We start from the raw sequence: 23380 nt of genomic DNA, 5'->3' as shown, positions 1-23380 counted from the left end.
TTATGTTGTCATTCTGTCACCACCTGACACATAGCATTGAATTCTCTGATGAGTCAGTCTTTGTGACATCACACAGTAGTGAAGCAGTGGTTGGCTCAAATGGGCACTGTGCTGAGATTCTGAGGTAGCTATTAGCCTCCTCATGAGGGAAGTAGAGCCTAGTCCCACTGGGACCTCCAATTTGTGCATCCTGCGAGGATACTTACTTCCATTGTTCTCATAACATTACCTTACCAACTCAGGAATGTCTGTTCTACTCTTTCTCCAAATCACATATGTATCGTTCTTCCTTCTTAAATCCTCTTTTCACAAAGTCAAACACTTCATTTCTGCTGGATCCATGCAACTCATCTCTTGGATTCATCACCCTAGTTGCAATCCAATAAGTTGATACAACTGTTGTTTCACACATTCCTTTCATCATCTCCAGTAACAGGATATGTCTGGATATAATAAAACATAACTGAGTGTACTATTTACATATATTTTTCAATCTCACTTCAAATAGTATAAGATCAAATTGCTCATAACAAGAAAGTTGTTACTACAGCAGTAGGAATGTCAAAAGTTTTCAATTTCATTACATATATTAAACAAAAAGTTCCTTATAAAGTGCAAATGTTGAAAACATTTTCCAGTGATACATTCTAGCACTCATTCCGACATATAAACTTAAATCCTTATTCAAGTACACTCAACAATTTTGTTCATAATGGCTAATCCAATAAATTCTTTAATCAATTCAAAGAAATATTGTCAATTTCTAATCATGTCAATATGAATAATTGTTAATTTTATGTACTTTACAGGATACATCAAAAACACTGCTCTCTACCATAACATAAGAAAACAGCACATATTTGCAATTATAATAACCTTGAATTCATCACATTTTTCTTGTAAGAAAATAATTATTCATCAATATCACCTGCTCATTTTGCATTAAAAGACAGTCCTCACAATTCCATTTAATAATACATTTATCAAATGTAATGTTTAATAAGAAAGCATGAAATCTTACTGCCACTCAAAATACCTATGGTATCAATGTATATAAATAACAAGTGCCATCTGTTACTTCAAGTGGACATTCTACATTCACTATTAAAACTAAACAAAACCAAATTCATAGAAATTGGGTAGTTTTCTTGAAGTTAGTACATCATATTGTCATTACTTGTCATATTTGTTATTCTATCTAAATTTTCTAAGAAAAAAGAAGTGTTCTCAAAAGGTACTCCAACGTACACTTGCTTTTCAACAAATTGAATATGTGACTACCCTTCTCTGGGATTGAACTGAGGCCCATGTTACTGTGAGCCCTTGTAGCAAATCACTCGGAAATGGCTGATGCTAAGAAAGTTTGCAGTTGAAACTACATCAATTCTGATGTTTTTGGTGATTACTCTTGGAGTCAATGAAGCCCTAAGCTCTTTCTGAGCATGCTCAGGTTTGCAGAGGGTAGTTTCAAAAACAAACTTTTGTAGCATCAGCCATGGCCTAATCACATGAACTTCTGTTCAACTCCTGAGAAGACGAGAAGAGTAGTCACTTATTCACTATTCCAAGTGTAGCATACAGCAGCAATTTATCTGCGTGATACAATATAATTTCATTATCCTAAATATAATTTCTCTTATTTCTCCTATTTTTGGAGGACCTATATCACTCCTTAATCATCTATAGTTCTGCAACAGAAAGATGTGATTATGCAGCCCAAACTACACTGCAAAACATTAGAAAAAGTGTTTGCACTGTAAATGATAAATTACTTATATCACAAATTGGCTGACACAAATTTGTTGTATATTTCAGTTTTTTTCTGTTACTTAAAATACCAAACTTTAAAAACATGACACAGGAGTTTATGACCTTTGAAATAATAGCCATCAAATGCTTTTCCTATAAAAGCTAAGAACAAGCTCAAACAAGTCTCTGGATGTCTACAGATACACTAGAAAAACCTATCATTCCTTTGGCACAGGAGTTGAGGAGCTTGTTCATAACAAAGGTTGTATTCACATCATGAGGATGGAATCCTATATTGCAAGCTCCTGCTTCAGCCATGAATAACATAATGAATCATTTTGTATTTTATCGAATTTTACCGTGTGCACATGGTGTATCAGTGGAGCAGGAGGTAAGAGTGCAAGAGATAGGAATATCTTGAAATTGTGAATGGATGAATGGATGAATGGATGACATGGCCCACAGGGATGTTCCCTGCATCTGCTCCGTAAATGAGTGGATGTGGAAGGGTGATTCTGTAGGGAAGTAAGCCAGTTTCAACTGTCAGACCTTGCAGTAGTTGAATTAAGATGTATCTTACTGTTCTATATCTGTACTAAGCAGTATGGCAGGAAGAGGCAACCCATCTTTTCTATGGTGCTGAGGAGGAAGGGATGGTGTGAGTCTTTCAGTATACAGTAGGTGTGTCTGCTTTGATTCTGCCAACCATCTTATAAGTGGGACTGCAGCCTTATTACACAAACACATCCTTTTTCACCAGCAGTAAAAGGGAGCACTATAATACAATATCCTCACACCACTCCTTCAGAAAGGTGCACTTTTCAGTAAACTAAAATATTGATGATTATACCAGTGAGTCTGGATGGTAACATTAAAAGTTCTTGTAACTGCATTCACTTACACTCACACAAAAGCAGTAACACATCAATGTCTGCTTAATATAACTTGTACACAAATATTATACCAAAAAGCCCTTTCCTCTTTACAAGAATGTGGTCATGTCAAAGCATATGCCCACCCTTCACCCACTCCACACCCATCCAAAAACCCATTCACTGTCCTTCCCATCTTAGCTCCTCATGGATGAAAAATTATCCCTATCCCATTACACTGCTTGAGTCCACAAAAAAAAATGCAAGACAGCACCTCCTCAGCAGGACTTGACAGCCGAAGCTAGTTTACACCCCACTGCTCTATTACATGGCAAGCAACCCTCCTTATCATAATCCCACAAATGTGCCTATGACTGGCTACTCCCACAATGTGATCTTGAGAAATTACTGAACCATAACACCAATTCTTTCATTTTTTATATGGTAGCAACCAGACACTGGTAAGAATGTTCAATGGTCAAGCTAACACAGTTCTATGATTGCTATATTGCAGACAATGCCCCTACCACAATGAGGATAGGAGCAAAAAGGTCATTCTTATCCCCCCAGAAATTTCTCATGATATAATTAATGGGACTGATCCCGCCCACTTCAATTCTATGTCTTACTTGCACACAATACTCCTTGATACATGATATGCCATTATGCACCATAACAACTGGTAGAAATTAGTAAAGAAATCTTAGAACCAAATAAGTTCTCAGTTTAATTTTGTAATAAATTTTCAACAATCATTTCCATACAAACCCACAACCCTTTAACAAAATGAAATTAAACAAAAACATCATCCCCAGGGCAAATCAAGTCCCTTTTTCTCAATTTTCAGTATACCAAACCATAGAAAACAATCCCTGTAGTTTTGAGCTTTCATTCTCCTCTTCATCTCCAAACTTTAACCTACAATTAAAATAAAAATTGATCAAGCAAAACTAGGACCTTACAACTTTCTATATATCAAATTATACAAATTCATACATAAGGAACACCAGTGTTATACACAAAATTATATACCAATCCCAAACATAACTCAAATTCCAAATAAAAAAAAAAGGTGGACCTGGATTATGTTTCACATCAGAACCAATAAAGCTTCTTTCATATTCACTATTAAGTTCTGCACATGTTTCAATAAATATTAAAATAATAAAGTGAACTAAGAAATATGTACAAGCTATTACTAAACCAGTCAATTATATTAACAAAAGTAAAGCTCTTTAAAGAAGAAAATTAAAATAATGTCTGGCACACATACAATTCAACCTGAAGACAAGACCACAATCACTATCCCTGTAAACAAATCTTGGAAGAGAATGGAACAGTTCCATTTGAAGATACAACTCTAATTAGAATCTTCTCAAGCCCGAGACAAGACACTTTCCATTAGCTGCTCCTGCATAGGATCTGGCATTTCCACTTCTTTGGACTTAGGTTGTGGTACAAAGACAGCTGAAACTAGGTTGATGCCTACAAAAATTTTGACTGTGTGGGAAGTGTAGTCTGGAAATATTGACAATGCTAGAACTGAAGTCACTAGTTTTGTGATGGCATCAACTACAGAGAAATAGTTTTGTGACTGCACCTGCAAAATATAAAGGAAATACAGTTATACTATGAAAACAAGTACACAATTTCCAGTGAAGACAATATATATATTTCTTTTTTTTTTCAAAATTTTGAATCATACACATATACTGCTTTGGTGAAACTGAATCATTTTAGGAATATTTATAACTGCTCAAATTGCAAACCTTCATTGTAGATAAGTTAAGGAAGAGACCAAGTATCCCTGACAGAAGGCATCCAGCGTAAAAGTCGTAACGAGAGGCATGTGGGAAATGTAAAACCTCAAAGGCCTCTTCCAAGTACAGTGAGGCAGGAGCCAATACAACCACCCTGTAGACAAAGAATTCATTGTCATTGTATGTTCAGAAACAAATTCACTCACTTTGTATATAGAACATAGCAATTAATGTACAAAATTTGCTTGGATTATAAATGTTCAAACAGTTTGATATGAAGTACAATGTAAGAGAACCCAAGAAAAAGAGTGAGTGTGAGGTGGGGTAGGTGCTTATCTGAGAATTTTGAAAGGAATTAAAAGAACGCTTCAGAGGGAAGTAGAAAAGAATGAAAAGGGCAGTCATGTAAAGAAAAGAAGGTCTCTCTATTTATATACCAGTAGGCTTCTTTCCCCTTTATATGGGAGGTAGCCAGCCAAGGCATGCACCCACTACCACCAATTCCACTCTGATCCATCATTCCATTTTTTTGTTATTAGCTCATTAGAGCTTAGAAAGAACAGAAGGTAATATTAACAATCACTGCCTCCTTAAGTGCCCACAGCTTAGACCCTACAATAGATCTCCTTGGGAAGAAACTTTGGACTGTAGTTTGTGTTGTATTAGTGTAGGACTGTTTCTAGTTTAATAGCTGAAAGTGGTACAAGGGAAGCAGTCACCAGTTGTCAGCTCTTCAAGTGTGAAGAGATGTATGAAATGAAACAGTGTAAGCTGAAGGCTGAAATGGATTCCCCTCCCCTTCCACTTTTAATTTCCTTCAAAAACATAATAATTTACTTTCAATTTTTTTTGTCAAACTATTACCCCATTTCACACCTGCTCTCATCTTTGCCTCTTTTATCTTATGCTTTACTTCTCTTTTCTTTTCTTTATACCTCTTATATGATTCTCTCATCCTATTTTGTAACCAATCTGTGAATGCTCATTTCTTCTCTTCTACAACCTTCTTTGCTTCATCATCCCACCACTCACTATCATTCCTTCTATTTCCCCCCATCTTCCTTTTTCCAGACATCATCTTTGCACACCTTGTGACTCCCTCCTTGAAACATCACCATTCCTCCTCCACTCCTAGTTCTACTCTATCCTTCACTCCTTCCCACTCTTCTCTCAGCTTCTTCTTGTATTCCTTCTCCTTTTCTTTCTCATTTAAGCAGTTTACTCTAAGCACCTCCCTACCTTTTGTCCTTTTCCTCTTTCTCCATCTATCCTCCACTCTCAACTTACCTTCCACCAAAAAATGATCTGATATTCCCCACTCTCTCCCCTTAGAACATGTACATCCAAAACTCTTCCTACTCTTCTCCTGGTTACCACCCTTCCATCCACCACCCTCTCCCATGTGTACTTATGCTTGACTTTCTTCCTAAACACTGTATTTGCTATCATCAACTCTCTAGACACATCACCATCACCTCTCCACTATGATTTTTTTTTTCTGGAACTCCACACTTCCCAACCACTCCATCTATTGGTTCGTCTCCTACCCTAGTACAGTCAAACCTCGGTTATCGAACGCTTCTGTTCTCGACCAAATCGGTTTTCGACCAAAAAGTTCGAGAATTTTACGTCTCAGAACTCGACCAAATTTCGGCTCTCGAACAAACCGAAAGAAGCCGAGCGTACCCGAACGCGGCTCACTCGCGAGCCGAGAGAACTCGAACGCCAAGGACGCTTCCTCCGTAGCGCATTTGCGATCAAAGTTCATTCCGAGCAGACGTGTTCGTTCTTATTTACGTAAATCTGACTTTTTTTCATCTTTGCATCGTGTATTAGCCCCTAATCATGGGTCCAAAGAAAGCAAGTTCAAGTGGTGAAGAAAAGAGGAAAGTAGTGCGCAAAACTATTGAATTTAAAAAAGAATTAATAGCGAAATATGAATCTGGCGTTCGTGTGTCTGCGTTGGCTAAGGAGTTTGGGATGGCGAAATCGACGATAAGCACCATCCTAAAAAATAAAGACCAGGTTAAAGCAAGTGATGTGGCTAAAGGATCAAGTGTTTTTAGCAAACAAAGGCCACAGGTATTGGAGGAAGTGGAGAAACTTTTGCTGATTTTCGTAAATGAGAAACAGTTAGCAGGTGAAGATGCAATTTGTGCCAAAGCAAGACAATTGTATGAAGATTTGATAAAAAATGATCCTAGCATTATTCCGGAAGGGTTTGATTTTAAAGCAAGCAGAGGGTGGTTAGAAAAGTTTAAGAAAAGAAGTGGGATACACTTATTTATGGTAAACAGTATACAGTGCAGTTTATGGTGTAAAATAGTAAAAAAAAAAATAGAAAAAGTTGTTTTTTAGACTTGGAACGGATTAAAATTATTTACATTGATTATAATGGGAAAAATTGTTTCGGTTTTCGAACAAATCGCTTTTCGAACAGCCTTCTCGAACGGATTATGTTCGAAAACCGAGGTTTGACTGTATTGAGATCTCCCAATAACACTTCATTGACTTTTCTCCCTAAACCCTCTATGCACTCACTCCCTTGTACATACATATACCAAAGCTTTTTTCCCCCTTACAAGGGAGGTAGCCGAAAAAGGAAAAGGCATAAAATCATTCCCACCCATTCCATCCCTGAATACACTCCACACACCTCCACCCCCCCTCTCATCTTAGCACCTCCTGGATGATGGGTCATCCCTGCACCTTGTCCACTGCCCTGGGTCAGAAGCAGTGTCGCAAGACACAGCACATCCACAGCAAGGCCACTTCATTAAATCACTTGTAAGGGGGTAAAAGCCCTTGGTATTTGTATGTATGTATTCAGATATGCTATACTAATAATGCTCATCAAAAATATTGTACTACATCACAACAAACAACAATATCAATAATAATATATAACATTTCCTTACCCAAAGATATATGAGAAATAGAGTCTATCAACTTCAGTATAACGTGCATCAGCAATCTTGAAGTGGAGCGTCTGGACGGCTACACACGCTAAACTCACCAGCATCCAGAAATAAGGCGAATCTGAAAACTGTACAAGAGGTTAGTAAAAAAACAACACAAAATTTTTGTCATTTAGAAATTACATCCTCAATTCAATAAAGTTTTACTACTATAAATGACTTTACTCTTCTGTTTTAAGAAATGAAGTTTTCTCCAGTATAACCTCTTAGTAAAAAAAAAAAAAAAAAAAAAAAAAAAAAAAAAAAAAAAAAAAAAAAAAAAAAAAAAAAAAAAAAAAAAAAAATAAAATAAAAAAAAACCCTCACCCATCCTATAGATATACTTAAGTATGAAATTTTACCAATCAATCAATAAAACCATTTCCCAAAGTCTTTCTTGCAGGAGACCCATTGCTCCCAGGTAACTAGCTATGCTACTGGGTGGGCCCATAATCCCCTCAAAAAAAGAAACTACTGTGTTGTTATCTAAGGTATGTTAGTGTAAGGCACTGAAGAATGAGGTGCTCTGTGTCTTCTATGTAGTGGCTGCATCTAATTTGGTTTTGTAGCAAGAGCTATTCTGTGTTGATATGGCTTTAATGCTGGATGCAGCCTAATCAACACTACATATACTAAACTACATCCATCAAGTAAAATAACTGTACACTAATCTATGTATCATAATTTTATACATAAAGAATTTACATGTCTGGAGATCCCTTTAATTCTACATCAAATACTTAATCTTTAACTGACAACTACCTGATGGGCATTATAAATCAATTCATTACAATAAATCTCTTTGAAAAGCATAATTCACAACTACAATAAATATCTGAAAACATGAAAGATTCTTATATGAATTTAAAATGCAAGCAGCATGTATATATATGCATGGTCTGGGAGAACTTCAACCAGAACCCTAAAATTTGGGTCTTTAGATGTGTGTGGTTTTGGGACAGATGAGAGTAAAAGGTGAAGAAATTGGCAGTATGTTTGTATATTTACCCATTTTACCTAATTGTATTTACCTAGTTGTATTATATGGGAAGGGAGCCATACTTGTACTGACCCGTCTTTGTATCTTTCAGCATCTAGTTTGTTCCTAAATTCTTATATAGATTTTGCACACACTGTTGCCTCATCCAATTTGTTCCAGATATCTGCCACTCAGTATGAGAAACTATTCTTTTTCAGATCTCTTCTATACTGTAGCTATCCTTTTTGAGTTTCTTTTCATGTCCTCTTGTCTTTCTCTTATCCCACTTTAATAAATCATCTCTGTCAAGGACTTCTATCCCTTTCATAATTCTGTAAATGGCCAATAGATCTCCTCTTTCTCTTTTTTGTTCCAGGGTTGTTAGTTCCAGTTCAGACAATCTTCATTCATATCTCAACTTAGAGTGTGTTGGTGCCATCTTTGTTGTTGCTCTTTGGATTCTTTCTAATTTCTTTATATTCTTTTTTTGTACTGGGTGTCCATAATGTTACAGCATACTCCAATCCTGGTCTTATCAGTGACTAATATTTTCTTTACCATTTCCTCATCCAAGTAGTCAAAGGACACTTTCATTGATATTAGTAAATTGAAGGTTTCTCTGACTATTTTGTTGATATGTTTGTCTGGTGACATGTCTTTGCTGATAATTACTCCTAGGTCCCTTTCCAAGCTAACTTTTTTTACTTCCTTTGTACCAAATTTATATTGCCCAGGTATTCTATTTACTTTTTCCAGATTCACTTCACACTTTTAGCTCCATTCCCAGACTGTATCCAGGTCTTTCTGTACTGATTCACAGTCTTCCTCTGTACTTACTTTCTTTAATAGTTTTGCATCATCTAAAAAGAAATCCATACAGTGGAACCCCGCCATTCGTCCACCTCTCTACTCATACAACTTGTTATTCGTCCAACTTGTTCAAGTAAAATTCAACTCGTCATTCGTATGCTTGCCCCGCGATTAGGACAGCGTCACCTTGTTACTGGCTGCACCATGCGGTCGCTTCAGCTCAGTCTTGTGCTAGCTTCCATACACTACGCATCATCCACGCAAGCTTCGTGAAACTTTGTGCTACTTTATTGCTATTTTTTGTTATTTTTATTAAAAATAGTGCAGCCATGGGTCCAAAAAAGATTAGTGATTCAACCAAGCCTAAAAGGAAAGCAGTGAGAACGACAATTGAATTGAAAAAAGAACTCATTGCAAAGTTTGAAAGTGGAACTTGTATCTCTGACCTGGCAACTCAGTATGGCATGGTGAAATCAACCATATTGTCTATACTGAAAAATAAAGACATAATAAAAGAGGCTAATGTGGCAAAAGGAGTGACCATTCTTGCTGTGAACAGGTCACCTATAATTGAACAAGTGGAAAAACTTTTGTTAGTTTGGATTAACAAAAAACAACTTGCTGGTGACAGCATTTCTGAAACAATAATTTGTGAAAAAGCAAAGTATTTGCATGATGACCTTAAGTGAGACAGCCCTGGAACCAGTGCACAAAGTGATGAATTTAAAGCAAGTAGGGGGTGGTTTGATCAATTTAAGAAGCGAAGTGGCATTCACAGTGTTGTTAGGTGTGGGGAGGCTGCCAGTGCAAACAAAGATGCTCCTGAAAAGTTTGTTGGGGAATTTAAAAACTTTGTAGATAGTGAGGGATTTACTCCTCACCAAGTTTTTAATTGTGACGAAACTGGCCTCTTCTGGAGGAAGATGCCTAAGAGGACCTACAATACAAAAGAGGAGAAATCATTGCCAGGACACAAGCCTATGAAAGACAGGCTTACACTCATGTTGTGTGCTAATGTTAGTGGAGACCTCAAAATTAAACCTTTGCTTGTCTACCACTCAGAAAACCCAAGAGTGTTCAAGAAAAATAATGTTATAAAAAGTAAACTCAGTGTAATGTGGAGGGCTAATAGTAAGGCTTGGGCAACAAGGCAAGTGTTTGCCTTGAGTGTGAAAAAATATCTAGAGCAGAAAAATTTACCACTCAAGGCCCTTCTGGTAATGGACAATGCTCCTGCTTACCCTCCAGGCTTGGAGGAAGATCTGGTGGGTGAATAAAGCTTCATCCAATTGAGGCTTTTGCACCCTAATACCACTCCTCTATTCCAGCCCATGGATCAACAGATCATTTCAAACTTCAAAAAGCTTTACACAAAAGCACTTTTTCAAAGGTGCTTTGAAGTGACCTCTGACACAGAACTAACCCTCAGGGACTTTTGGAAGAACCATTTCAATATCCTTCATTGCTTGAGGATAATAGACAAAGCCTGGGGAGAAGTTTCTTTCAGGACACTGAGCTCTGCCTGGAAGAATCTGTGGCAAGACTGTGTGGCAGCCAGAGACTTTGAAGGCTTTGACACAGAGCCTGTAATGGTGAAGGATATTGTGTCCCTGGGGAAATCCATGGGTTTGGAGGTAGACAGTGATGATGTGGAGGGGTTGGTCGAAGACCACAAAAATGAGCTGACAACTGAAGAACTCCAAGAATTGCACAGAGAGCAGCAAGAAGAAGTGGTTGAAGAACTTTCTTCTTCAGAGAAGGAAAGTAGTAAGGGAAGCATTTCCACTGCAGAATTTAAAGAACTGTGTTATCACTGGGAGAAAACACAGAGAATGGTGGAAAAATGGCATCCTAACACTGCTGTGGTCAACAGGAGCATCAATTTGTTCAATGACAATGTTATTGACCATTTTAGAAAAATTCTGAAAAATCGTCAAAGGCAGACAACATTGGACAGGTTTTTAAAGAATCCCAAGATTCTTCTAGTGCAAAAAGACAGAAAAAAGAAAGAACACCAGAGAGAAAACACCTGAAGGGATGTTACCTGATGTTTATATGGAAGTTGACTCCCCTTCCAAACAGTAACATCAACATCCCTCCTCCTCCTCTCCACCTTCCACTTATGCCATCAGCTCACCTTCCTCAGTGCTGGTAAAGTGCAGTTAATTTTTTTTTATTTCATGTACAGTACTGTATATTTATTGTTTTTCATAGTTTTTATGTATTTCATGCTTAAAATATTATTACAAAGGTTTAAATAAGCAATCATCTGTGGGTCTGGAATGGATTAATCCAATTTACATTATATCTTATGGGAAAAAATTATTTGCCATTCAAACAGCTTCCTGGAACGGATTGTGTACGAATAGCGAGGTTCCACTGTATAACATTCCACACCTTCATCCATGTTATTTATATATATGGCAAACATTATTGGAGCCAATACAGAACCTTGTGGGACTCCACTTATCATTTCTTCCCAGGTCGGGATTTTGTCTTTAAGTACCACCCTCATTTTTCTCCCGTTCAAGAAATCTTCCATCCATTTCAATAATTTTCATTGTACACTACCTATTATTTCAAAAAAAATTTAGCCCTTTTTAGTGTTGTACTTTATCAAATGGTTTTTGTTGATCTAGGAAAACACAATCAGCCCATCCATCCCTTTTTTGCATTATTTCTATTAGCCTCGAATAAAAGCAAATCAAGTTAGTGGCACATGATCTTCCGTGTCTAAAGCCAAATTGTTTTGGATTCAGTATATTATTTTCTTCCAGATGTTTAATCCATCTACTTTTGATAACTTTTTCACATATTTTTACTATTGTGCTTGTAAGGGAGACCGGTCTATAGTTAGTTGGATTTTCCTTGTCCCCTCCTTTACATATTGGTACAATGTTTGCATTTTTCCAATCTTGCAGTACCTTTCCTTCTTTAAGTAGTCAATTATTTTATATATTTTGTCTGTTAGTTCATCTATATATTTTTTTAATATCCAATGGATGTGTTAGTGTTATGTGAAACTAAGAGTTGAAAGGGATAATTCTAAGTTTGGAAGTGTGGTGGGGTGGGTCAGGAATGATGAGTAGGCAAAGAGAGGAAGGAGTGGCTCTGCTGATAAGTAATGAGGTAAGAATGCATGGCGGAGTGGAGGGAAGTGTCTTCAATTTTAATAAGGGTGAAGGTGAAACTGGGATGGGAGATGTGGGTTTTTGTGAGTGCATATGGACCTAGAAGTGAGAAAAGTAAAGAGGAAAGGAAGGCTTTCTTGGATCAATTTAAATGAGTGCTTAGAGAATTTGGGAGGAATGTGAATTTAGTAGTAAGGAAGTTTGGGGTTCAAATCCTCAGTGCATCCTCCTCATGGGACACATCACTGCCAAAGTCTATACACTCTTCTCAAACTTACACTTTCATCCACACACATATGTGGTTGTATAACATCCTGAAACTGAATTTCATTGGTTTCAGTTACCCTATCTACCAACCTTTTCTTAGGTATACCCTTTGCTTTTACTACCAGTACCACCAATTCCAGCTCTTAAGACAGTACTTACACAGAATAAGCAGTACCACCAATTCCTAAATCAGTGGTACTGGTAATGATCAAACCAACTCAGGCTCACCTGTTCTACTCTTTATTCCAATCCCTTCTATACCACCGTTCCATTAACAAATCCTATTGTTCCTTATTTTGTTATATTTCATAACTCAAGTATCTCATTTACACCACCTCTACACACATTTTCTCACTTTCATTTATCACCCAGGCCTCACTCTCACACATAACAGCAGGCATAATTGCTTCAAACAAACCTTTCACTACTTCCAATGATAGCTACAATTACAACCCAGCATGTAGACCAAAAATAGTAGCTAAGAACCAAGCTCACTTAGAAAACTACAGTAATGGCTCAGAAATAATGGATAGGAAGCCTCACCCCATAAATCATTAATGACACTGCTCATTCCAGACAATCATGAATCAAAAAACACCCAACAGTGTTATTAAACAGCCAAACCCTTCCACTGGGAAAAACAAAATAATTCTAGGCCTCATTTTTTATGCTCATATGACCTTCACGGAGAGGGTGGGAGACAGGGGTAAGTGGAGAATGGATGTGTATAGATGATATTGTGATGTAAAGAAGGGAGGGAGTAGGGAGTGTTTGTGTATTTACCTAGTTGTACCTAGTTGTATTTTATGAGATGGGAGCTATGCTTGCTGTGACCCGTTTTCGTATCTCTCATCATCCATTTTTTTCTTGAGATCGTGTACAGACGCTCCTCAACTTACATTTTAGTTTGGTTCTGAACGGCCGAACGTAACGTGAAAATGAACGTAAGTTGTTACTGTACTATACATCCATAAATTCTATTACCGTATCTTATAAAACACCCCTAAATCATTAATTATAAACATAACATTGTAAAATAATAACATTAATTTCAAATTAAATTCAAGCAACATAAATTGAGATGGTGGAGGAGAAAGAGGAGGGGGAGGAGGAGGAGGAGCCAAGGCACGTTCAGTCTGTCGTTTGTGCCATGTAAACAATGGACGCAGCGTCATGCGTAAGTATCGTTTGAACTACGGAGAGCGCGCTAAACTAAAAAATTCACTCAATTTTTTTTTATTTTACAATTATTTTTTAGTCATTTCAAACGTAAAATCGAAAAAACGTAAAACGAATGAACGTAAGTAGAGGAGCGTGTGTATATGATATTTTGATGCAGCCCTTCGAGATTTCTCCCCAACTTCTCTTTTTCCTGCACGAGGGGGCAGAGAAGGGGTCACTGATTAAGTGGTCTTGCTGTAGATGTGCCGTGTCTTGCTGCTTTGCTTCTGACCCAGGGCAATGGGCAAGATGTAGGGATGACCCATCATCCATGAGGAGCTAAGATGAATGGGAGGAAAGGGTGGTGGATGGAAGTGGAATGAGTGGGAGTGAAATGGGTGGGAGAGGGTGCTTGCCTTTTGATTTGGCTACCTCCCTTACAAGGGGGAAAAAGCCCTTGGTATATAGATAGACAACCTTCAGCCCATACATAAAAAATCTGACTGCAAAAACCAATAAGAAAATAAGCCTACTAAAATCAAATGCATGCAACAGATGGTGGCTAATAACTGGCTGCAGACAATCTATTTGAACCCCACTTGACTACATTTCCACAGGATGGTTCCCAACTATCAGCAAAGCAGAGATACTTCACAAATTATACAACACAAAGCAGCGAGAGTAATAACAGCATGCACCAAAATCACCCCCATAGGATACCTGCACACAAAAACTGCAATCCTCCCTATAGAATATCACCTCATTAAATTATGAAAAGCTACCAGCTGAACATGAAAATAGAATAAAATAAAATATACCAGCAGCTTACTACTCAAAAATATACAAAAACCAACCACTTGTACTGCACAATATATCCACATAAACATATTTGCTCCCAAATCACTAAACAAGCTCTTCAAGATAGACCATAAGACTCAATACTTCACTAAAACTCTAGACATTAGCCCCAAAGAAAATTCCTTTCATGAGAAATAAGAATCACACAGGCAGGCTTCCATTCAGGACATCATCCAGCTCTAAGACAGTACTTACACAGAATAAGCTTGACTACAGATTCCAAGTGCCCCAGATATAACTCACACAGAAGACACAGAATACCTCATCATACACTTCCCCACATTAACAGTCCCTAGACAACACCATATTTCATCCCTAATTGACTTAGAGCATCTCCAGTGACTGTTGCCAGTTATCTGGGAGCTGTGGGTCTTCCAGAGTGATTGATATGTATCATTTTCATATCTATCATTTTTTCATACTAATCTTATGGTACCTCATGCTATCATATGAAGGTTTGAACAAAACAGACTGCAAATGAATCTTAATAGCCTTAAGTGTAAACTATCCACATCAATGAAACCACCAAAACCTCATCAAACTCCTCTCTATATCCACAAAAATGAGAATCTAGGTCCAACCATAATGTCACAACCAAAACCAGTACCTAGAACAAACCACATCAGCAAAAAATATATTGATTCCCAAAAATGATAACTGAAATTTTAAAAATTCAAGTTAAACCTTATCTAATTTCTACCTGAATCCTAACTGAAGCCAAGCAACCTGCAACAGATTCCTGACCCTACCTGGCCCAGGAAGATCAACTACCTGCAGCAAATTCTTGACCATACTTGGCCCAGGAAGATCAACCATGTAAGATAATCTGCTATGCAACTAAAATCACACCAAATTTACATTTAGATTTTCTACCGTCATATCAATGTCCATCAAGACTGAAGCCACTGCAGAGCCAATGGTCACCAGAGTTGCCAGGAGTGCCACTGGGCCACCTGATCCCCCCCGGAAACTCGGTGCTACCTCTAACAAGTATAGACTTGCTGGTAATGTATTCAACAGACATAAAAATACTGGAACACTCTGAAATAGGCAAAGAAAGAAAATTTAGAAACTATCATTTTTAAGACTTACAATTTTAACATAAAAAAGAATATGAATAATACATTAAACAAAAGAATGGAAGGACAGATAGGTTTCAGAACTAAATCTAATAATAGAAAAAATGAATAAAAAGAAACATGGAAAATGATGCAAAAGAAACAAGCGGAAAAAAAGCAAACAACTTGAACATGAAAATATTCAGTAGCACAATTCTCATCCATTTACATTTTCCAGTCATTTATGGTGGGGATGCTATTAAGAAATATTTCACTTAACTCCTCCAACTATTATTTTTGCATATTATTTTGATTCAATACTATCTTAACCATTTTCCCTTGCAAATCTTGCAGTATCAGACAACACAAATAAGCTTTTCCCAACTCTTCCTCACCCTTTAAATAGTGGTTGTCTGTAGTCACTAAAAATTGTTGCACTGAAATTATGCTATTTGTACAAAAAATTTATGTATACATACATACATACATACATACATACATACATATGTGTATTATATATATATATATATATATATATAAATATATATATATATATATATATATATATATATATGTTTCAAATTCAATTATGTTACCATAACATATGCATTTAGTCTTCTTGTCTTCATATGAAACATAACTTTGCAACTTTACTTTCACCTTAAGTTCGGCTCTCAAAGAAGATGAACCCTTTATCCCCACATACCAAGTGATTAGTTCAAGTTGTCAGTATGAAAAAAATATTCTGCCCACTTACCAATTTACTTAAAGCTTTAGAACTGGCAACAATTCCAGCTGAGAAGAAGAGGAAGGAGGGAAGAAGGGAAATGAATCCTGATTTGTCAAGTTCTGTTGCAGACACTGACAAGCATTTGTGACTTAGAAGAATACGAAGCAGTATTCCTCCTACTAGCGTCTGCCATCCTTGGAAGATTGTAGGGTATATGAAGTTCAACACAGACAAAACATACTGTCAGGAAAGAAGGAAAAACAACATTACTAATAAAACTATCACATAGAACATTCATTCTAACACGAGAGAGTACAATCTCTATATATCTATTACAACTTGAAATTTTGGCCCAGTGTATGCCTTAAGGCTATTCACTGCTATCTTTAAAGACTATGTTACTGCAACCTTATGATATATATTATCACCATCAACAACAATGTCATTACCAAGAATATGGATTTTTACTTGACATCAGATGGGGGGCAAGTCAAATCATATGCCCACACCAAATGATTCAATTCAACCACCCTTCCCATCTCAGCACCCTGGGGATGAGTTGTTACCTGCCCCAACACAATGTGTGAATCAAGTGAAATACACTGAGGCACCATTCATCTATTGTATGGCCTGGCAGCTAAAACAGATTTACCCTCATATTTTCACTATATAATGACCTCTGCTTCCCCCCCTCCCCCCACTCTGCACCAACTCATCTCACAACATCAAGGAACTGATGCAAGTTACATCCCTTTGGGTCATGCCACTCATTCATTCATTTCTCTCCACACATTTCTATCTCTTGCATTCTCTCTTGTTCTACTGACATAACACCACATGCTCATAAAGCTCTTTTCACTCTATCCATCCATCTCATTCTAGGTCCTGTTGAGCTCACTCCAATTGCTTTTGCTTTTCATTCTCTTCTTCCTCATCTACTCTTTCCATATGCCCAAACCACTCCAGCACTCTCTGACCTAGCTCTCTTCCAACATCCATTCACTTCCTTCCCTCCATATTTGTCAACCTATCCATCCTTGAAACACTTTCCATTCTTATCAAACACCTCATCACTGCCTCCATGCATTTTAGTTTTGTTATATTATCATTCCTGGCAATTATCATTGTGTTCTTGTTTAGGTGTTCTCTTGATATGTTACTCTTGTGAGATTTCGTCATGTGTGATTTTATTGCCCCGTTCTGCATGTGGTATGTGAGTCTTTGTGAAAGTGTTAGTGTTGTGTACCCAATATACTCGTCTGTACAAAGCGCACCGTCTTTGTTAAAATTACAAGTATATTTGTACACTACATTGCTCTGTTTTAATTTAGCCTTTTGTGCTGCCAAATTATTCTTCATGACTAGAGATGATATAACAAAACTAAAATGCAAGGAGGCAGTGATGATCAGAAATTATATGCCACTCATTAACATACAACAAAATATGTGCGGGACCCTAGAGTTGTATGGGTCACGAGAAGTGGGCTGGAAAGGATGAACTGTCAGTTCTAGATCTCTCCCAATGTATCTATCTTTGTAATTTTTGGTATGTAGCTTTTCTGAATAAATTACCAGAAGATGACTAATGCATAGGTGAAACACCGTAAAATGTTAGTTTTCCTACCCAATCATGGACTTGTTTGGAAGTATTGTATACCTTCTCCCTCCTTTGGAGAGAAAAGTTATTAGAAGAACAGAAAGTCTCAATAAGAATATAACTAATGCCCAGTTTGCTGTGTTATTTAATAAGAAATGCATATACATATATATATATATATATATACAGACGCTCCTCTACTTATGTTCACTCATTTTACGTTTTTTTCGATTTTACGTTTGAACTGACTAAAAAAAAATTGTAAAAAAAGAAAAAATTTTGAGTGAATTTTTTAGTTTAGCGCGCTCTCCGTAGTTCAAACGATACTTGCGCATGACGCTGCGTCCATTGTTTACATTGCACAAACGACAAACTGAACATGCCTTGCCTCCTCCTCCTCCTCCTCCACCATCTCAATTTATGTTGCTTGAATTTAATTTATTTGAAATTAATGTTATTATTTTACAATGTTATGTGTATAATTAATGATTTAGGGGTGTTTTATAAGATACGGTAATAGAATTTACGGATGTATAGTACAGTAACAACTTACATTCATTTTCAACTTACGTTCGGCCGTTCGGAACGTAACTAAAACGTAAGTTGAGGAGCGTCTGTATATACATACAGTATATATATATATATATATTCCCCCCCCCCCACAAGAGGAGGTCATTACTCTGGTGCCTCCCCTCCCACTCCTCCTTCTGGGCAGAAACATGGATACCAACCTTGACTCACACACACACTTCACATGCACAAAATTTACAAATCACTCATGCACGACTGCACGTCTATCACATGTAACACATACTATACATGGGCCCACCTTAAACACACCACATTTGACACAACAAACCAGTACAGAGTTGGATTTGCAGTCACCACACATCAACACTTACAACCAAAAACACATTTTAAACATAATACAATTAAAATAAATAGTAGTGTAAATAAACACACACAGTTGCTTCAATTACTACACATACACAACATACACATAGCACTAATTCAGGAAACTAAACTAACACCACAATCCATATTACCCATACTCACTGAATACAAAACATTAAAAGAAATTACTCAGTGCAAAGGTAGATTCATAACATTAATATGTAGCATCACATCTTACTTCAACAAAACAAAACAAACTTATCAAACATTAAGAGATAACACAATTGAAAATATCAAAATCCAAACATAAAGAAAACTACTGGCAACACCACAATATTTTATACCACAATCCACATCAGTGGCCCCTAATGCCAACCACTCAAATCATGAATCATATACTGGCAGGGGACATGAATTCACACCACCCAATCTGGCTCAACACACTATGAGGAGACCTAAGAGGAAACAAAGTACTAGAACTACTTCCTAACCTAAACATACTGAATTCCAGCAATCACCAAGCCAGACAAGCCCCTCAACATAACCAACAACCTTCAACACCTGACATAATAATGTGCTCACTCTCCTTCCATATACAAACATATGAAACCATACATGACCTCCAATCTGACCACTTTCCAATGAAGATTACCATAGAACTAGGAAGAAAAATAATAGACTTAAAAAAAAATTACTAGGCTACTTAGGAAATAGAGAAGAACTTGGAGACTTTTACTACAGACCAATTTCCGTCCATCAAAAGAGCAGCAGAAGAAATAGCAATGACTATTCAGAAAGCTATCAAAAAATATATTCCAAGAGGCTACAGAAAAAAAAAAAACCCTAACTACACTACAGAGATAACCACCTCAACAAAAGAAAGAAAAAAAACGATAACATAACACTAATAGACAACAAAGAAAACTGGGAAAAGTGCACAAATACAACAGATTGGAAAACATAATAAATAGATATGGAAAACCATAAAAAACTCAGAATCAAACCCAACTAATGAAGCAGTTGGAGCAATGCAAAGAAAAGTGCCATCATCAAAATACCAATGTTATATCATTAACAAATACCTCCCATGAACAAATTTCAAGCCCAAAACTTCACAAAATAGGAAAATAACTAAAGCAATATGTCGCCCTGGCTGTTCAACTTATACATGGATGGAGTGGTGCGAGAGGTGAATGCTAGGGTAGTGAGTCAGGGATTGGAGATGGTTAAAGAAAATGGAGAAAAGTGGGAGGTGAGCCAGCTGTTGTTTGCGGACGACACTGCGCTCGTGGCAGGGTCAGAGGAGGGATTGAGGAAGCTGGTGGCAGAGTTTGGGAGAGTATGTGATAGAAGAAAGCTAAAGATAAATGTGGGTAAAAGTAAGGTGCTGAGATGTACAAGGGGTGAAAGTGGCAGTAGACTGGAAGTGAACATTAAGGGAGAGCGACTGGAGGAAGTGGATAGTTTTAGATACTTGGGTGCAAGTGTAGCAGGAAAAGGTGGAGTGAAGGTGGAGGTAGAATGTAGATTGAGAGAAGCGAGTAAATGCCTTGGTGGTTTAAAGAGTGTAATGAGGAATAGACATTTGGGAATGGATGCGAAGAGGAGACTGTATGAAGGAGTGATTGTGCCAACAGCACTGTATGGGGCAGAAACGTGGAACATAAGAGAAGAAGAGAGAAGGAGTTTGAATGTGTTTGAGATGAGGTGTCTGAGAAGTATGGTGGGGGTTACTAGGCTGGATAGAGTGAGAAATGAGGAGGTGAGGAGGAGAACAGGGGTAAAAAAGGATTTGGGAGATAGGGTTGATGAAAGAATATTAGGATGGTTTGGACACATGGAAAGAATGAGTGAAGAAAGACTAGTAAAAGAGGTATGGAAGGCAGATGTGGAGGGAGTGAACATGAGGGGACATCCTAGGATGAGGTGGATGGATGGGGTGAAGGGGGCTTTGGGGAAGAGGGGAATGTCTGTTGAGGAAGGACGGGAGAGGACAGAAGACAGGAGTGAGTGGAGAAGGGTTGTATATGGATGATGTTGTGACTGCATGAGGAGGAATGGGCGGGGGGTGGGGGGTGGGGTAGTATGTGTGAGTAAATTTTGACGCAGCCCGAAGGGATTTCTCCCCGTCCTCGCCTTATATGCAAAGGGGGACGGAGAGGGGGGGTCGCCGATTAAATGAAGCGGCCTTGCTGTGGATGTGCTGTGTCTTGCGACACTGCTTCTGACCCAGGGCGGTGGGCAGGGTGCAGGGATGACCCGTCATCCAGGAGGTGCTCAGATGAGAGGAAGGGTGGGAGGGGTGTGGAGGGTATTTAGGGATGAAATGGGTGGGAGTGTTTTTATGCCTTTCCCTTTTTGGCTACCTCCCTTGGAAGGGGGAAAAAGCCTTGGTATATGTATGTATGTAATATGAAAAATCAAACTAGACACAGACACTACAATCCCTTTCTCTAACAAAGATGTAAGAGGGGCAATAAAGAAATTTAAAAACTCCTATGCAGAAGGCCTAGACCTCAAACATCTAAAACACTTTGGCCCTAATGGACTAAAAGCATTGACATTAATACATTCAACCACTCCTAGTTGTTCAACAACACTCCAATAACCTGGAAAACAGCACCTATAATACTCATATCAAAACTAAACAACATACATACATACATATACCAAGGATTTTTCCCCCTTACAAGGGAGGTAGCCAAAAAGGAAAAGGCATAAAATCATTCCCACCCATTCCATCTCTGAATACACTCCACATACCCTCCACTCTCCCTCTTATCTTAGCACCTCCTGGATGACGGGTCATCCCTGCACCTTGTCCACTGCCCTGGGTCAGAAGCAGTGTCACAAGATACAGAACATCCACAGCAAGGCCACTTCATTAAATCGGCAACCCCCCCTCTCCGTCCCCCCATGCATAAAGGAGAAGACGGGGAGAAATCCCTTCAGGCTGCGTCAAAATTTGCTCACACATACTACCTCACCCCCCATCCCCCCACCCATTCCACCTCATGCATCACAACATCATCCATATACAACCATTCTCCATTCACCCCTATCTTCTGTCCTCTCCCATCCTTCCTCAACAGACATTCCTCTCTTCCCCAAAGCCCCTTTCATCCCGTGTCTAAACAAACCACCAGAAACCAGTATCCTACAGACCTGTCTCATTACTATCTACCACATCCATGTTAACAGAAAAATTAGTAGGAGGAGGTAACAAACCTAAACTATCCACCTCCCCAGAGCACCATGAATTCAAGAAGGGCCACTCTGCCAGCACACTTCTCACAAATATTACACAACAGAAGCTGCTGGGCTTTAACAAGAAAGCACCACCAGAAAGAATGCCAATGGTAGCAATAGATACCAACACATCTTTATTTGAGAAAGTTCCTAGACACATACTTTCATTAAAGATCATTGAGTCAGACAACCACAATAATGATAAGAAATAACTAACAAACTTCTTAACTGGTAGACAATGCAGAGTAACACAAAGAAACGCAAAATAACCAAATTTCCATTACCAAAAGACTATACAATAAGTAACTCAAAACAACCAATATTCTGGGACTAAAAGGTTGTTCAGTGGAGTATGCCAAAAAGCATTTCTCCCATCAGCACCATTCAACCTCTTCACAGGTCCTGGAGCTGCAACGTCTACGTCGTGGGACCACCCCCCAACCCCAAAAGTTGGGGGCCAATCAGCAGCAACCACCCCTGGCCATCAGCTCTACGCAGATGGCACCGATCCCCAAGGAGGAGCTACGCCTACCTGGGGGAGTACCACAATCCTTTTTTTTCCAACACACAATGTTACGTTTTTTCTGCACTGAGGGGTCATTTTCCGGCGATCACCCCTCTTCTTCTACTTTTAGCCGGAGATGTAGAGAGCAATCCTGGGCCCACCACAAAATACACATGCCCAACATGCTCTAAACCCATTACTTCGAGCAGACAGACAAAGGGCTCAGTTCAGTGCAATATGTGCAAAAACTGGGCCCACCTCACTTGTACAACACTTGCTGACACAAACCAATACACAAACACTTGGACATGTTCTACCTGCCCTCCAGTAACCCCAATCCCACCTCCCCAACCACAGCCAACACCCTTACCCACTCCCAATTTCCCTTTGCCCTTACCCCCGATTAGTACTCCCCTTCCTTTGTCCCTGATCTCTCCTTTCCCCCCCTCTGACCCAGATCCTACACCTTCCCCACTACCACCCCAACCTCAACCCCAAACGGCAACATACAACACATACAAAACACACAACATCAACATATTACAACACAACATTGACGGTATCAACACTAAAAAACATGAACTTGAACACTTTCTTAAACAACACAACATACACATTGCAATTTTACAAGAAACAAAATTAAGACACTCACACAAAACACCATCATTTCATAATTACACCACCATCAGACAAGACCGGACTGACGGCAATGGCGGTGGACTCATCACCCTGATCCACCATTCCATCTGTTTTGTGGACACAAGTGCCACAACCAAAATTCTCCTCCCTACCACAGATAACAC

At 38.3% G+C, this 23380-nt stretch overlaps 1 protein-coding gene across 10 annotated transcripts in view; it reads right to left on the bottom strand.

Annotated features, from left to right (window-relative positions):
- Positions 1-464: 464 nt before the first annotated feature.
- Positions 465-23380, bottom strand: part of LOC143036952 (UDP-N-acetylglucosamine transporter TMEM241-like) — a 37013-nt gene continuing 14097 nt past the window's right edge. For 8 of the 10 annotated variants that reach the window (XM_076204994.1, XM_076204995.1, XM_076204992.1 and 5 more), the window contains 5 exons: positions 16360-16572; positions 15403-15585; positions 7300-7427; positions 4391-4535; positions 465-4221 (listed from right to left, as the gene is read on the bottom strand). In XM_076204994.1, the coding sequence (XP_076061109.1) occupies positions 3997-4221; positions 4391-4535; positions 7300-7427; positions 15403-15585; positions 16360-16572 (894 nt within the window). In that variant the 3' untranslated portion in view covers positions 465-3996. The remainder of the gene's footprint in view (positions 4222-4390; positions 4536-7299; positions 7428-15402; positions 15586-16359; positions 16573-23380) is intronic. The other 2 variants (XM_076204999.1, XM_076205001.1) reach the window with 2 other exon arrangements.

The sequence above is a fragment of the Oratosquilla oratoria genome, chromosome 21, assembly GCF_046742065.1.
Source record: "Oratosquilla oratoria isolate Oo_2021 chromosome 21, ASM4674206v1, whole genome shotgun sequence".
In the NCBI taxonomy this organism is placed as follows: domain Eukaryota; kingdom Metazoa; phylum Arthropoda; class Malacostraca; order Stomatopoda; family Squillidae; genus Oratosquilla; species Oratosquilla oratoria.
Note: the sequence above shows the minus strand (reverse complement) of the source record. Positions and strands in the feature narration are given on the sequence as shown.